This window comes from Nomascus leucogenys, chromosome 1a (genome assembly GCF_006542625.1).
Source record: "Nomascus leucogenys isolate Asia chromosome 1a, Asia_NLE_v1, whole genome shotgun sequence".
Taxonomy (NCBI): Eukaryota; Metazoa; Chordata; class Mammalia; order Primates; family Hylobatidae; genus Nomascus; species Nomascus leucogenys.
In genome coordinates this window covers 76,420,588-76,437,876 of record NC_044381.1, presented here as the reverse complement: position 1 = coordinate 76,437,876, position 17,289 = coordinate 76,420,588, and the positions used below count along the sequence as shown (strand labels likewise).

Below are 17,289 nucleotides of genomic sequence, written 5' to 3'. Positions count from 1 at the left end.
GTATCATGCTGCCTTGAGAGCTGCCAAAAGCCAACCTGAGATAGAACAGGGCATGGATGCTGGGGGAGGTGGAGAGAAAAGGCACTGAAAGTACCCAGAAGTGCCAGGTCCACAGAAACACAATAAAAAAATGCACCTTTTCAAGGTGATGATATTACCCCGGAGGCAGCCATTAGCAGAGCAGCTGAGAACAGGGATGGTGGTAGAAGCCTTCCTGAACTTGATTAGGTTTGAAAAGGAAGAAGAGGTCTTGGCTACACCAAAGAGGGGCTTTATTTGAAGGAAATAATCTCATACTGCAGGACGAAAATAGGGAGCTCGGAAATTTCCTAATTTAGAGTCTTACCTGATCCAACTTGTTTTCCCCCACCCCATCCCATCCTGCCACATCTACAGAAACCCTCTGCAGATGACTGGCCCAAGGACAGCCAATTCTTTCTGTTAATAATATTAGTAACCAAAAGAAAGTAGTCACATTTTTCATACAAAAATACTAGGAGAAAAACAACTGAAAAGAGGAACAAAACTTTCCAACAAATGAAGAACACTCAGAAAAAATGGTGGCATGGAACAAATAAAAACTATGATCAGGCCAGGTGCAGTGGCTCATGCTGGTAATCCCAGCACTTTGGGAGGCCAAGGTGGGTGGATCACGATGTCAGGAGTTCAAGCTCAGCCTGGCCAAGATAGTGAAACCCCATCTCTACTACAAATACAAAAAAATTAGCCGGGTGTGGTGGCATGCGCCTGTAATCCCAGCTACTCGGGAGGCTGAGGCAGAGAATTACGTGAACCCAGCAGGCAGAGGTTGCAGTGAGCCGAGATCACGCCACTGCACTCCAGCCTGGGTGACAGAGCAAGACTCCATCTCAAAAACAAACAAAATACTATGATCAAACATTCTTCTGTGAATTTAAAAACATGATTTAATAGCAGTACAAAGGAAAATTATTAGTATGGAAATGTAGAAACTTAGGGAAGAGATGTCAGAAGGTGAGGGCCAGAAAATAGGAAGAGGTGAAACAAACCGGCGCAACTCAGGGAACAAACAAAGGAAGGAAAGATGACACAAATGACTACAACGTTAGAAGAAACAGGGTGAGGAGGGAGAGAGAGGAGGCAGGATGGAAAGCATTAGTCTAGGTGCCTGGCATTCTTCTAAATGCTGAAAAACAGGCAAAGACTCTGCCTTTATGGAGCTTTCTATCTAGCATGGGGGAATGAAAATAAATGAGGTGAACAACAAGTAGTATATTGGATGGCGATAAATGGCATAGAGAAAAATCAGTCAGGAAAGTGGGACAGGGAGAGTGCACATGATATGGTCTGTATGCTGTTGTAAATAGGGGTAGTCAGAGAAGGGTCCAGCTCTGAATATGAGGCAGGGTGCCCTGCAGATGTCTGCAGGAGATGGCTCCAGGCAGAGGGCATGCTAGGCAGGACCCTCCTATCTAAGGAATCACAAGGGGGTGGGGTTGCTGAATAAGAGCTGGGGAGTGCCAGGGGTGGTAGGAGTCATCTTCAGGAAGCAGATGCTGAGACGGAATTAGGAGTGATAAGGTATATTAGGGAGAAGTATCTATGACAAGATTGGGCAGGGAAAGCTGTCAGACCATTATGTAGCCTGACAAACTCTTTCTGGGGAGCTCTGGAGCAAGGATTGCCTGTTAGAAGAGGCCTGCCTTGGGCAGAAATGGCTGGCTGCATCCTTGTACCACCTCCTTGCTTAGTCACTGACTGGGGACTGCCCCAAAGGAGCATGATATTGGCTAGATAGCTGAGCTGACCCTGAAGGAGCCAACTATTGGATGTGTGAGCTAAACACATTCCTCACAATGGTGTGGCGAGTCCGCCTTCAAGGGGAGACCCAAGTGGAGCATCAGGCACACCCTTATAGGCCATCATAAGTACTTTGTCCTTTGTTCTGTCTGGGCTAGAAAGCCATTGGAGGGTTCTGAGTGGAGGGCTGAAATCATCTGAGTTTTTCCTTTAATTAGGATCACTCTAGCTTCTATGTTGAGTGGAATTTAGGAAAGAAAAGGGTGGACATAGGAAGAACAATTAGGGAGCTAAAGCAATAGCCCAAGTTCGAAATGAAGGTAGCTTGAACCAAAATGGTAACCGAAGAGGTGTTAAGAAGCGGTCAGTGTCTCAGATACTTTTGATAATTTTACCATCATAACTACTGGTAAAACAATGAGGGCAATCCCCTTTGAGTCATGAACAGGATAAGGAATAAGGATCCTATTTAACTTTTTACTCAAGTTTATACAGTGCAATTAGGCAAGGTACATAATATAGAAGCATAAGACTTGGCAGATGAGATGACTGGTAGATCGCAAAACTCAAGAAAATCAACTGCAAAACCACTACACGCAAGCCTCCAGCCTGCACTCGGCTTGCCAGGCTGGGTGCCCACTGCAGGGCTGTGTCCACCCATGCCTAATTCACACAAAGGGATGGGCCAATGACAGCCTGTGCATCATTATTATATAGCAATAACCCGATTTCCCCTTGATAATCAGCACCAATAACCTCAGGCACATTGTAATCCCATTTCTGCCTTTGATTCATGGCATGAGGAACCCAAAATTAGAAGGAAGCAACCTCACATTGTGGTTTATGAAACTATTGTTGTGCCCCTGGTGGAACCATTTTTCTCCCCAGTAGTATCTCTAAATCAACAGAACCCAAAGTCACAGGGAGGAAAAGCAAAATCATTAGGTTTAATAGTGAGAAGTCCCACTACCATTTGGGTCTCTGACCCATACATTCTAAGGAAAACAGCCCCGAATATTAATTAGATTAGTCACTGGTTCATAATATAAACATCCCAGTGTTGGGATGTGTTGTTGACAAGGCAGTGCTGTGGCTGACTTTTCCATAGGCCTGGCTCCAATACCAGGCCCTCCATTGTAAATCTTCTATCGGAGCTTGCCACAGATTTTTCACATCATCCTGATATAGCATGGACAAACCCAGGCCAAGGACCATTCACTTTTCTAGGTCCTACAGCCCTGTATCTGGCAGAATTTGATCAGAGAAGCAGAGCTGCCAGGAAAAGGGTTTATTATAGGACTTGACCTTCTGCAAATGTGGTATCTAGTTACACAGTCTGGTGAGGCTGTCAGCTTTACATCTGGTGCTGGGGCCTGAAGTCAGCGGGGCAGGTACTTGGGATGAAAAGACCAACAGGAAGTGAATGGAAGCAAAAACAAACTGGAACTCACAGGATGAGCGAGGGTGGACTGGAATCTGCATTGGTCTCTCTTTTCCAACGCTCCAACTTCAGGGAGATGGGGGACCTGGAGCAGAAACTGGAGCCTGCATTCACTGACCTCTAAATATGCATGTAGCTCAGGAATCAGAGACAATGAGAAAGGATCTAGAAGGATCTGAAGACCGTGTGAACCTGACTGGCTGCCCCAGTTCAACCTGAGCCCACTGGCAAGCAACAACTTGCTATACTGAACCTGGTACCCCACAGTCTCTTTCAGAGCACGGAACAAGAGAATGGCTTCTTATCACAGCAGCCCTGGGAACCTGAGCTGCATACAGGCAATGGGAATGAATTAATGCATGCACATACAAACTTGTATTTACAGGCTATTCTTTTTTAAAAAACATAGTATGGATAATACAGGATTGAGTTTCTTTTTTTTTTTTTTTTTTTTTTTTTGAGATGGGGTCTCACTCTGTTGCCCAGGCTGGAGTGTAGTGGTACCATCTCAGCTCACTGCAACCTCTGCCTCCCGGGTTCAAGCGATTCTCCTGCCTCAGTCTCCCAAGTAGCTGGGACTACAGGTGCATGCCACCACGCCTGGCTAATTTTTTTGTACTTTTAGTAGAGACAGGATTTCACCATGTTAGCCAGGATAGTCTCAATCTCCTGACCTTGTGATCTGCCCCCCTCCACCTCTCAAAATGCTGGGATTCCAGGTGTGAGCCACCGTGCCTGGCTGGATTGAGTTTCTTAACCTGCTTAAATGTTGCAGTCTGGAGAAATGTACTCTTGCTTCTGCATTATGATATTTTTGTATTATGGTCTTTTTCTGTGCATTTTAGCTTCTTTGTATTTATTCATAAGGATGCTAATGGCAATTTGGGAGGAGACATATCAGCCAGCATATCAATATATTAGTTAAGATGCAAGAAAACTACTCTATCAAAGATACACTAAAACACAGTGAACATAAGCAAGATGTGAAAAGGGTTAACAACCCTCTTTCCTTTTTTATTGGGAAACTGGCCCTGGGTTAACCACTTTCTGACTCCTTCCCCTAATAGCCTGATGAAGGTAGAATATCAGCTATATTAGGAAGCAACATTGCTTGTATAACAATGACTCCTTATTTGTATGCTGCATCTTGACTGGAAAAATAACCCATGGGAAACTGTGGCATTGGGCTTCCCTGGGTTTGGTGGCTCTCTTAAGTGGGTATGCCCTTTGAAACCTGGAAGGTATGTCCAAGAGATATTGGTTCTTATATGAACATGGGGTTTCTAGGCCAGGGAGACTATAACCCCACCTGTGTGAGTCTCTGTCTCTCTTGCATCTGAAGTATCACTTTGGTGGGCGTGAAGGAAACAGCCACTGGTCTGCTGTCTTGTGCAGACACCTCCCAATAGGGAAGCATGCCTGGCACTGCCCTGCTAAAATTTAGCATTTCCTTCCAATTATGTGTGCATACAACTTGGACAAAAATTAAAACTAAAAGTTTTTAAGAGTAAACTGGGACAAGTGTAGCCTAATCAAATTTTGTGAGTCTGAACATCTAGTTGGGAAGATGCTCAAAGGGGTCATTATAGCAAGAGAGATGTTTGTTTTTCTTTCCCAGTCCAGGCCATAGAGAAGGGGTCCAGGGCTGGCAGGGTGGCTCTGCCATCCTCAGCATGAGCCTAACATCTGTGTGTCAAGGAGTAGCTTCCATTCTCATTCTCCTCTGGCCAGAGGAGGGAGGAAAGGACCAGGGGAGCATACAGCTGTTCCTGTTGCAGGAGCAGAGCCCAGAAGTGGCACACATGACTTCCATTCACAAACTCCTTGGTCACACCCACCCGCAAAGGAAGGCCGGAAACCATACTCTACATGTGCTCAGCTGAAACTCAGGAGCCCTGACATTGAAGGAGAAGAGAACAAATATTAAATGTCAGTTGGTGGTCTCTGCCATAGTCACCATTTAAAATCCATCCTGATTTGCTAAGAAAGGTCCAACTATTATTCCATTTGAAACTAAACAAAACTTGAGTTTGAATAAGTAGGCAGGCATCTTCATGTTTTGCTTTGGGCACTTTTTACCCATTTATTTTAACATTATATCCAATTACTTCTATCCTCTTCCCATTTCTCACATCCAACATTTCTTAGAAGTGTATTGTTTATCTGCCTCTTTTTGGTAAAATATTACCTATTACCGAAGGAAATTTTCTCAGATATGTTTTTGGGCCATATACATGGTAGTGTTCATAGAGATATAGCAGAAGAGGTTTAAAGCAGAAGGGATCTTTAGAGAACCAGTTGAATCTAATCTCCTTACTTTGTGGATTGTCAGAGTGTCAGTGAGTCAGGGAACAAATATTTATTAAAAGATTAGTATATGCCATATATCTTTCTATGTACCTCAGGATAGGAGACCAAGACAGACAAAACTCTTTCCTTCAAAAAACTTATATTCTACTTTAAATTGTTTTGTGAATTATCCAAAATTATATTTCTCAATTGATTTTATTTTCTTTAAAGGAAATGTTTGTTAAGGAAACACAAATTAACAAAGAAAAGGAAGAAGAACTGGTTGAGTGTCTTCCACAACTTCAGGTGGCAGAACAAGAGTATAAAGAGAAAAAAAGAAAGTTAGAAGAGCTCAGTAATATTATTACAGGTACATATGAAGCATTTAGTAATTAAACTCAATCCCAGGTAAGGATTTCACTGTCATCTTCTAACACAAGGCAGGTCATCAGTTGCAAGCCAATGGTGAAACTCACCGAACTTTCCCCATTACCTTTAGCCCTCTGTTCTCTAGTTTTCGCTTCACCTACTAATTTCTCCTCCACACTACAATCTTACTGTTTCTATTGTCAAAATTTTCCTTTTCTCTTTTAAAAACTATTTAAGACTTAGTCCTTTACTATATTATTTTCTTTCTCTCCATACTTTAGAAAGGTAGAACTAACTCATTTGTTTGCTACCATGTGGAAATTTTTTTCTATTTCTTCCATGAATTTGCAAATTATATCTCTTTTCCTGCTATGATTTTAACCATTTATTGAGTAAGCACTCCTCAGATCTCTTTTTCACTGATTTCCTCCTAAGGCACAGATAGGTAAGAGCTTGTCTCAGATCTGGGAGTTAGTAGAGGATGTGAAATATGTCTGAAAGTATGCATATTTTTAATTATATTACATACTATAATCATGCATGTTTAATATAAAAATAATTACTTTCTCTACAAAAAATTGGATGTAATCATTCAACCCTGTGCCCAAGGTCCAAAGTTTATATATCCAGAATCTTTTTTTTTTTTTTTAAAAACAAAACCAAAAACACACAGGGTCTCACTATGTTGCTCAGGCTAATCTCAAACTCCTGGGCTTAGGAGATCCTTCTGCCTTGGCCTCCCAAAGTGCTGTGCCTGGCCCAGAATCATCTTTTTGGGTTTTGAGTCTTGTATTGCATTTGGGGAGTAGAGGGTCATTAAGGAATCTGCCCAGGTCTTTAAGCAGGAACAACTTCCAGAATTTGTATCTTCTAGATGATGAAAGAAGAGACATGGGAATCAGAAGGCGACCAAAATTTACAGAAAGGACTAGAATGGGAACAAAAATTGTCTACTGGTTAGCAAAGACAAATATGGGGATAGGAATTAAAATCGCCTGTGTCAAAATGGGACATTCATATGGAACCCCAATATGTTCAAATGTAGAATAAAAAATATTCAAAAGTGAATAGTGATTATTGCCAAGGAGGGCGGATTTTTAAAAATGTAAGAATGTTATAATAATAATACGTGGGTAATTGGCCTGGTTCCCACTCCTCAGATGATTTTCCACTTTCTTGTCAGGTTTTCATTTAGTCAACTTAAGTAGGTTTTCTTGGCCTCTTACCACTTTTACCCAGACTTACAATACATATGTCTCTTATTCCCAATTTTCTTTTCTTTTCTCTTTTCTGTTCTTTTCTTTCTTTCTTTCTCTCTCTCTTTTTTTTTGAGATGGAGTCTCACTCTGTTGTCCAGGCTGGAGTGCAATGGTGCAATCTCGGCTCACTGCAACCTCCACCTCCTGGGTTCAAGCGATTCTCCTGCCTCAGCCTCGTGAGTAGCTGGGATTACAGGTGTGCGCCACCATGCCTGGCCAATTTTTGTATTTTTAGTAGAGATGGGGTTTCACCATGTTGGTCAGGGTGGTCTTGAACTCCTGGCCTCATGATTTGTCCACCTCTGCCTCCCAAAGTGCTGGGATTATAGGCGTGAGCCACTGCGTCTGGCCTATTCCCAATTTTCTACTTTCCCAGCCATTCTTCCTATCCCTTTGTGTACTGGGTGGAGGATGTAAGAAACACTAGTAGTATAAAAGTAAGCAATACATTGCAAGTACTAAATCTCTTAATGTAAACAAAGGGGAGAAAATGCTGAAGAAAGTAGATAAAAGAGGGGAAGACAGGAGAAAAGAAGTAAAGGGAACATAAGAGCAGGAAAGTTGACCTGCCAGCAGTTACGCTTACCGAGAATGGCATGCATGGGCTCCATACACAGAAAGCTTTTAGTTAAATCTGATGGATAAAACATATAAATATATCTTTGTTCCCTCATAAAACTCCCAAATATGTATATAAAGGGTTTTTTTTCTAAAAAAGATACAAATCCATAAGTACTAAGACACTGCAAGACATTTGCTATCTGCTGATTTATTATTTGTTTATTACCTGATAATAAATATCAACAACTTTTGGGAAGACGTAATTGGATAGAGGCAGAGAGAGAAATATAAATACCAAGAGCCTGCCAAAAAGGGCACCATGGAGGCAACAAGTTATTTCCCCTGAAGCTGTAAAGTCACAGGCAGTGGCGTCCCCTGAAACTATGACAGCTGAGATGAGTCACAGGGCTAAAGGTTGGTTGAAAGTCTTCATAAAGAGCAATTAGAGCTCCAGGTCAAATCCTCTCCTTGTGCAGTTAGCTGAGTGACTCCTCCTCCTCAATGCTGGCAAAAGAAACTGGACCAGATGGCTTCAGACTGCAAGGCATCAGATATGGCCAAGAGCAGAAGACAGGTACTGTACTGAGATCCCCTCTGAGCTCAGCTTGATGAATGCTGCCAGCCAATGGTGTTGTGAACTGTTCCATAATCCCTTACCCCAACCTGAGGAAGGAGACTAACATATTCTTCCTCTAAGGAAACTGAACAATTCAGAGAAAAGCCCCACAACAGCACCGACATTTGATGGTCCCCTCAAATGGCTGGTTCCTTCCTGATTACTATATATTGAAGCTCACCCAGGACTATTAAATGGGATCAGACAAAGATCTGAAGCACCCAGTGCGAAAGAGAAACTGAAATGGACAGAACAAGAGAACTTGGTGGAAACAGAGAAAATGCAAAGAGCATAAGCATACTTTTAAGGAGTATATTCTTAGAGAAATAAATATATTGCATTTATGAAAAAAAAGATGCTTAAAGATTAGAGAACAGAAAGAGCTCTCAGAAATTAAAAGTATAATAACAAATGTTAAAATTCAATAGGAAAATTATAAGAAAAGTTAAGAAAATCTCTGTAAAAATAGAGCAACAACAACAAAAAGAGATGAGGAAAAGGAGAGAAAGGCAAGAAAATTTAAAAACTATTCTGAGATGCCAAATATCTACCTAACAACAAGACCAGAAAAAAATCTGAATAATCCTTACATTATTATAATGATCTAAACAGTTAAAATTTATTTAAACAAAAACCATAACTTTATAGGAAGTTTAGGGATGAAATGTAGAGGTTGTGGGTGTGGGTGGGGGATGTGGGAATGGGAGTAAGCATGCTAAAATCTCCTCTCCTATATATGACGAAGTAAATAGAAACTGCCTGACAGTGATAAATCAAGATATAGCCATATATGCATGTTTTTAAAGAACTAATAAAATTATCAAAGAAATAATACAAAAATATTTCTTATAACTAGAGAATATAGATTTCCATTTTTAAATGTCCAAGCAAATCCCCGAAACAATATTTAAAAGAAAAGACTAAGCCATTTTAGTGTGGAATTTCAGAAGGAAAAATAGAAAGAGAGGATCCTAAAAGCTGCTAGAGAGAAAAATCAGATCTCACACAAAATATTAGAAATCAGAATCATTTCAAACTTCTTAACAGCAACATTATAGTAGAAGTTATAAGACAATGCCTTCAAAATTTGAGAGAAAATAATTTCCAACATTAGATACCCAGCTAAACTATCAATCAAGAATATAGAATGGAAACATATTGAGATATACAAGATCTCAAAACATTTATCCCATTTACTCTTTTTCCTGAAGCTTTCTAGAATTTGCTTCAACAAATAGAAGAAATGAATCAAGAAAAAGAGTATAAGAAATTTAGGAAATAGGAGGTCCAACATAAGAATAATACAAAGGGTTCTGGTTGAATAAAACCTTTAAAAAAAGAAAAAGAAAAATGCAAAAGGAAGTCCCAAGAAGTCAGCTGCAAAGCAAGCACAAAGAAAGCAAAGATTCCAAAAGGCATATCTCAGAGGGAGGTTCTAAGGGAGAGGGGAGAAATGAAACTGACAGATATGTTAATGTGTTTGACTATATGTGAAATAAAATTTGAAAGGGTGTACAGTTCTGTGGTAGATTTTGGTATGAATTAATTATATGTACATGAAACACTGAGCAATTTTTTAAACAAAGCAATCTTTAACTCCAAGAAAAAACAAAAATTATACTAAAAAGAAAATCTAATCATATTATACCATTTGGCTCATCGGGGATAATCCTTATTGCCATAATGATCTAAATGGTTACAATTTATTTAAACAAAAACTAGAACTTTATAGGAAGGTTAGGGACAAAATATAGAAGTTGTAAGTGTGGGAGAAGGATGTGGGAATGGGACTAAGTAAATGGAAAATGCCTGAAAATGATAAATCAGAAAATAGGCATATATGCATATTTTTAAAGAAAATTGAGCTAAATGGAAGAAGAAACAACTAAAAAGAGTTAAAAATGTTTGATTCTGAGGAGTCAGACAGGAGTAAACATGGCATTGTGGAGTGCCTGACAGTTGGTTTTTGTTATAAACCTTGTGAGAGAATTTGACTTTTAAAACTAGGTACTTCTTTGATTAATATTTTTTAACTAAATTTTTGAGGTAGTTATTTTTTTCTTTGTTTTCATAGCACAAAGACAGGAGGAAGATTTACTGAACAATCACATTTTTCTGTTTACAAGGGACTTTTCAAGATACATTAGCAACACGGTAAAGGATCAATGCATTAATTCTTTTTTTTATTATTATTAGAATAGTGGTATATACAGACGGTAGTATTTACCTGGCATTGAAGTTTTCATGAAATCCACATTTGTTAAACTTACCCATTCAATCTCAATATTTAAAAATCTTTGTTACAACACATATATATGCATATGTATACACATATACCTGTACACATATGCTATGTATGTGTATATATGTATACTTATGTGTATATGTATACAGAGAAAGCGGGAGAGAGACTAGAACCAACTAACATGTATTTGTGGAACAGTCATTGAGTGGACCTCGGTTTTCTTATTTATAAGTTAGAAACTTGATTCTGCTTTTTAAGGGTGAGTGAACAAAGGTTGCGGTGGGGGAGTGGATGAATTAGCAGCAGGTAAAGAGATGTCTAGTGCCTTTTTAAAATTTATAATCAATAGTTGGTGATAAGCATATGCATGTGGAATTGGTTAATTAAAAATGGAAACATTCTCTGAGATGCATTGATATCAAAATGTAACTTTTTTTTTTTTTTGAGACGGAGTCTCACTGTGTTGCCCAGGCTTGAGTGCAGTGGCACAATCTCGGCTCACTGCAACCTCAGCCTCCCGGTTTCAAGTGATTTCTGTCTAATTTTTGTATTTTTTAGTAGAGATGAGGTTTCACCATGTTGGCCAGGTTGGTTTCGAACTCCTGACCTCAAGTGATCTGCCTGCCTTGGCCTCCCAAAGTGCCGGGATTACAGGCGTGAGCTACTGCGCCTAGCCTCAAAATGTAACTTTTAATATGTTATAAAATATGAAGGAATATATAGGAAAATATGAAGGAGAAAATTACAAGTATAGTGTATATACAGTTCTATTTTCTTAATAAGATGCTTCTGGTGTTGATTATATAATAATAAATATCATGTTATAATAGTATAATAACAGAGAACTGAATAGAGAATTCAATAGAGAAAACGTTAGAGAATTCTGAAAAAATTCATAATCTTCTTCTTTCTTCAAGAAACATTAAGTCCTCCTTTAAAAGCCTCAATACATTTCCCCTTCTCTATTTTTGCTGGACAATTGTTTGTATATCAAAGTATAGTCATCCCTTGATATCTATGGGGGATTGGTTCCAGGACCAACATGACTATCAAAATCCACGGATGCTCAAATCCCTTGTATAACATGGTGTACTATTTGCATATAACCTACCCACATTCTCCAATATACTTTAAATTATTTCTAGATTACTGATAATATCTAATATAATGTAAATGCTATGTTAGTAGTTGTCATACTATATTGTTTATTATTTGTATTTGTTGTTGTTATTATTTTTATTTTTGTGAATATATTCTATTCATGTTTAGTCAAATCCACAAATGTGGAACCCACAGATACAGAGGGCTGACTGTATATTTTATTTTGTGAAGTTGTCTCAATGTCTGGGGTTCTTATCTTGAAGTCCACAGACCCCCTTCCTAGAGTCCATGAATAAATGTGGGGTTGATAGGTTTTTCTAAGGAAAAATATCTATCCTCTGCTGGATGCTTCAAGAATTAATTTAGAATCTGGCTCCAAATGTGACCTAGGCAGTATAATACCCTCGTGCCCTACTCTTTGAACTCAGAGATAATTTGGGGTTTTTTGTTTGAGCAGGAGGATATAAAACAAGAATTAAAACAATTACGAGATCAAGAAAGCAAAAAAACCAAAGATCATTTTGAAACTCTAAAGAACTTAGAAAATGGATTCTATATAAATGACCAAAAAGCAGATCTTCTGCTCCTGGAAAATAAAAAATTAAAAGAAGTAAGTTTAAGAGCACCATGCTTTTCTTGATGGCTTTGATTAATTGACTAGACCTGTAATAGTTATGAGAGAAAAGAAGAGAATAGCTCTTGAAAAATTTTTAATGGAGCATAAAGTACACACAGAAAAGTGCCCAGATTGCAAGTGTACAGCTCCATGAACACACCTGTGTAACCAGGACCCACATCAAGAAACAAAGCATTATCAGTATCCAGATATCCTCTATGCCCCTTCTAGTCACTAACCAGCCCCACTAAGGGTGCCACCATGCTAACGCCACAGACTAGTTTTCCCTGGTTTGGAACATTGTAGGTATAGAACAATACAGTGCAGGTTCTTTTGCTCAACATTATGTTTGTGAGGTTCAGCCTTATTGTTGAGTGTAGTTTGTTATTCTTAGTTCTGTATAGTATTGCATTGTATGACTACTACTACAATGCATTTATACACTCGACTATTGATGGGTATTCAGAGAGTTTCTAATTTCTGGCTATTACGAATAGTATTGCTGTGAACATTCTAGTTCATGTTTTTTTTGTGAACATACATACATATTTCTGTTGAGTGTACATCTCAAGTGGAATTGCAGAGCCATAGGGATGTGTATCTCCAACTTTAGTACATACCACCAGTCTCCCAAAGGAGTCGCACCAATTGCCACTCCCACCAGCAATGCATGAGAGCACCAGTTGCTCCACACTCTCACAAAACTGTCTTTTTCAATTCAACCATTCTTATGGGTGTGTAGTGGTGCCCCACTAATTTGTGTTTTCCTGATCACTATTGAAGCACCTATTCTATGTTGCTGGCTTCTTGGATATCCTTTTTTTGTGAAGTGACTGTTCAAGTCTTTTGCCCATTTTTTAAAAAGTAGGTTGCCTATTTCATACTGATTATAGCTCTTTTTATAGCAGAGGAATTTGTTCTTCCAACCCGTAAAATTAGTCTTATTTATACTTAAAATGTATTTGTTTTAACGTTTTAAAATGTTATATTTAATAATTATTTATAAGACACTGGTTTTTAATGCCAAGAACTGTTGCATTCAAAGCATATTTTTAAAGTGCATAGAGTCCTACATTTTATATACTGTGACAAAACAATAACAACAAAACTTTACATAACATTCTTTAGTTTGAAAGACCTGGATTAGAGTCTGTCATTCACCAGTGACAACTGTGTGACTTTGGGCAGATCACTGAACTTGTAAGCTTCATTTTGGTCTCTTAAAATGGGAATAACTGCTACTCACAGGTTGAATGTGACTTCTTTATAAACTGAAAATGCAAAAGAAATACCATTTCTAAAATCCTTTTTTTCCAGCCATCTGTAATGACCTCATGGTCAAGATCCGTTATCAACGTACCGCAAGTGTTTTGCACAGTGCCTGTAATGTTAGAGGGATTCAGTCTCATTTGACGTTTAAGACTGTAACCTTAAAAAGTGGATAATACATTATGTCCCTTTTATAGATGTGTAAATTGAAGCTGTATTTTTTTTAGAAGTTTTAATAGCTAGAAAAAAATCAGTGACTTGTCCAATGGCATGAAGAAAATCCCTTCACCTTGCTGGGTAATTTTTTTCATCTGTTAAATGGCAATAGTTATCCCACCACTCTCATGGTTTTTTTATAAACTAAAATGGCATAATAGGTACTAATGTACTTTGAAAAGGTAATTGTGCTCCAAAGAGCCTAGATACATACCATCATTGATAACCCTCACACATGCAATGCACCTTCATTCTTCTAGACCTTGAGACAAACTGATTTGTTCCACTAGATTGTCTTCCTATCAAGATATAGATTATTTCTTAAAAGAATTGGAATTTGTATTGCTATTTTGGCAGTGGGTGAGCAGATGGATGTGTAGATGAAAGACTGATTACGGAAGTCCTGTTTTTTTGTAATTCAGTGTCCATCTGCTAGTCACCGAATGACCCTGTGCTGTTTTCTTATTCACTCACCACTCAGTTTTGCTGGTTGCATCTCTTTACTCTAAACATGCACTGAGTCCCAAGCACTGGGCAAGACACAGTGAATACAGAGATAAGTAAGATACTGCCCCAGCCCTTTGGAAGCTCATGGTCTAGCTGAAGGGATGCACATACAAACAGATCATTACAATTCAGTATGTTAAGTGCAACAATCTGAACAAGACACATACAGTGCCCCAGAGCAAGGGAACCTTGCCACACCAGGTGAAGAGCTCAAAGGAGAACTCTCAGTGTGTATCATTAACGTAGAGGCAGGATTTACACCTGGGAGATGGATGAGTCTCTTCAGGGACAGTGTGTTGAGTGAGAAGATTAGGGGCTGTGTACAGAATCCTGGAGAAAAACAACTTTGAAGGAGTGAGCTGTGGAGAGGAGATGAAAAGAGAGACTGAAAGAAAATAGAGAGTTTGGGAGAAGCACAAGAGTCCAGCTGAACTAGGAAAGTCTGCAGACCCATGGTCAAAGAGGGGCAAGAATGAGGCCTTGCGGTTGGCTTAAGGTGGCTTTTACTTTTGTTTACTATAATACCAGAAAACAAGCTATGAAAAGGCTGACACAACATCAAAGATACATGAGTAGACCCTGTAATACATGCTTAGAAACAGTCTATGTAACAGTCCCATGTCTACATCATCTACAGCACTGAACACAATTTCTAAGATTTTTATGGATAGTTTATAGTATTTGTTTCTTTCTTGAAACTGGACCAGTTTTATGTCCCAAAGCCCATATTTTCAGAGTTCCTAGGACTTTAGAGTTTCTGGGCATTGGGTGGTCAGAACAGAAAGCCATGACTGTAATACTCAAAGTCACCTGTCACTACTGCCACCACTGGCACCCAACCCAGTGAACATCTCACTTGAGTAAGTAATTCCATGCAGTCTCCTGACTCAATTAATCACCTCTCTGAGGTCTTACACTGAACACCAGTCTGGCAGCATTACTGCTTTGTGACATCTACCGCACACACATTTTGCATAAGGAACATTTTTGTTGTGGACATAATGCATTTAGACAGAACACCTTCTAATTTCTTTTTGTGGAAAATTATACTCAGAATGCCATGTTTATTTAAATGCTGAAGTGAAATGCTTCATAGGAAGCAGAATCCTTTATCTCCTTTCCCAAGATGGAATCCTGACCAAGGTATGTTTTATTCCCCAATGTTACCCTTGTACCTAGAATAGTGGGTGGCGCAGAGGAGGAATTTATACATGTTTGCTGAATGACTAGATGATAATTTATCTATAGTAACTAAACTGCTAAAAGCAATCATATGCTTTTAATTTTCAGTACATTTTATACTTGAAGAATAACATAGAGAAATACAGAGAAGGACAAGAAGCCCTCATGCACACCTCAAGTGACTTGTCTCGGCAACTAATAGCTCAGGAGCGTAAGTAATGTGTGGGTGCTTATATTAGTCAGGGTTCTTTTGCAGGACAGAATAGGATATGTGTATATATGAAAGGGAGCTTATTAAGGAGAACTGACTCACATGATCACAAGGTAAAGTCCCATGATAGGTCATCTGCAAGTTGAGGAGCAAGGAATCCAGTGGTGGATCAGTCAGAGTCCCAAAGCCTCACAAGTAGGGAAGCCGACAGTGCAGCCTTCAGTCTGTGGCCAAAGGCCCAAGAGCCCCCGCCAAACCACTGGTGTAAATCCAAGAGTCCAAAAGCTGAAGAACTTGGAGTCCAATGTTTGAGGGCAGGAAGCATCTAGCACAGGAGAAAGAGGAAGCTTGGAAGACTCAGCCAGTCTAGCCACACTGGCAGCCGATTAGATGGTTCCCACCCAGATTGAGAGTGGGTTTGCCTCTCCCAATCCACTGACTCAAATGTGGATCCCCTTTGGTTAACACCCTCATAGACATACCCAGGAACAGTACTTTGCATCCTTCAATCCAATCAAGTTGACAATATTAACCATTATAGTGTTCTTTACACATAAAGTTTTTACTTCATTTAAATCCAGTTTATTGACTTGCATACAAAAAAGCACCCATTTTTAGATTAGTGAATTTTGACAAATGTACATGCCATTGTAACCACTACCACCACAAGCAAGATATAGAGCATTTTCATGACTACAAAATTTTCTCTGTATCCCTTTGCCGTTGATCACCTACCCCATCTCTAGTTCCTGGAAACCACTGATCTGCTTTCTGTCATTAATAATGAGATATAAATGAATTGACAGAGTGTGCACACTTTTATACCTGGCTTCTTTCACTCAGCGAATTGTTTTAAGATTCATCCAAGTTGTTGCATGGCTCATTAGTTTGCTCCTTTTTATAGCTGTACAGTAGAATCCCATTGTATAGATATACCATATTTTGTTTATTCATTCACCAGTCGAAAGACATTTAGATTATTTCCAGTTTGGGATAATTATGAATGAAGCTATTGTGAATATTTGTTTACAAGTGTTTTTATGGCCATGTTTTCATTTCTCTTGGGTAAAATACCTATAATGGAATTGCTGAGTTATATAGCAATTAGTGTATGATTAACTTTATAGGAAATATATATGGTTAGTGTATGATTAACTTTATAAGAAACCGCCAGACAAATTTGCCAGAGTGGTTGTTAAGTGTCTCATCCCACTAACAATGGAGAAGAGTTCCCATTGCTCTACATCCTCATCAACACTTAAAATGGTCAAAATGCTTTAAATTGTTAATATTTTGGTCATTTTAATAGGTATGTAATGGCATTTCATTGTGATTGTAACTTGTACTTCTGTAATGAGTAATGTTGTTGAGTATACTTTTTCATGTGTTTCTTGGCCATTTGAATATTATCTTTTGTGACAAATATTGCAAACATAGTAGCTGAAGACAAATTATTTACTTTGCTCACAAAATGGCAATGAGATCAGAGCTTGTTGAAGACAACTAAATGTCTGCTCTGCACGGCATCAGCCAGGGCAACTTGAAGGCTGAGGATAATTCAGCAGCCAGGAACTGAAATCATCTGAAGACTCACTCATTCCTGTGTCTGAAGTTGATGCTGGCCCTCA

General features: G+C 38.9%; 1 protein-coding gene across 5 annotated transcripts in view; it reads left to right on the top strand.

The window, feature by feature from the left end:
* The window catches only part of CCDC175 (coiled-coil domain containing 175), a 119,321-nt gene that overhangs the window by 61,565 nt on the left and 40,467 nt on the right, over nt 1-17,289 (top strand). For 4 of the 5 annotated variants that reach the window (XR_004029716.1, XM_030811421.1, XM_030811434.1 and 1 more), the window contains 4 exons: nt 5,741-5,879; nt 10,389-10,468; nt 12,118-12,270; nt 15,559-15,661. Coding sequence is in view for 4 of the 5 variants with exons in the window: in XM_030811421.1 (XP_030667281.1) it covers nt 5,741-5,879; nt 10,389-10,468; nt 12,118-12,270; nt 15,559-15,661 (475 nt within the window). In the remaining variant the exon portion in view is untranslated. The remainder of the gene's footprint in view (nt 1-5,740; nt 5,880-10,388; nt 10,469-12,117; nt 12,271-15,558; nt 15,662-17,289) is intronic. The other variant, XM_030811439.1, reaches the window with a different exon arrangement.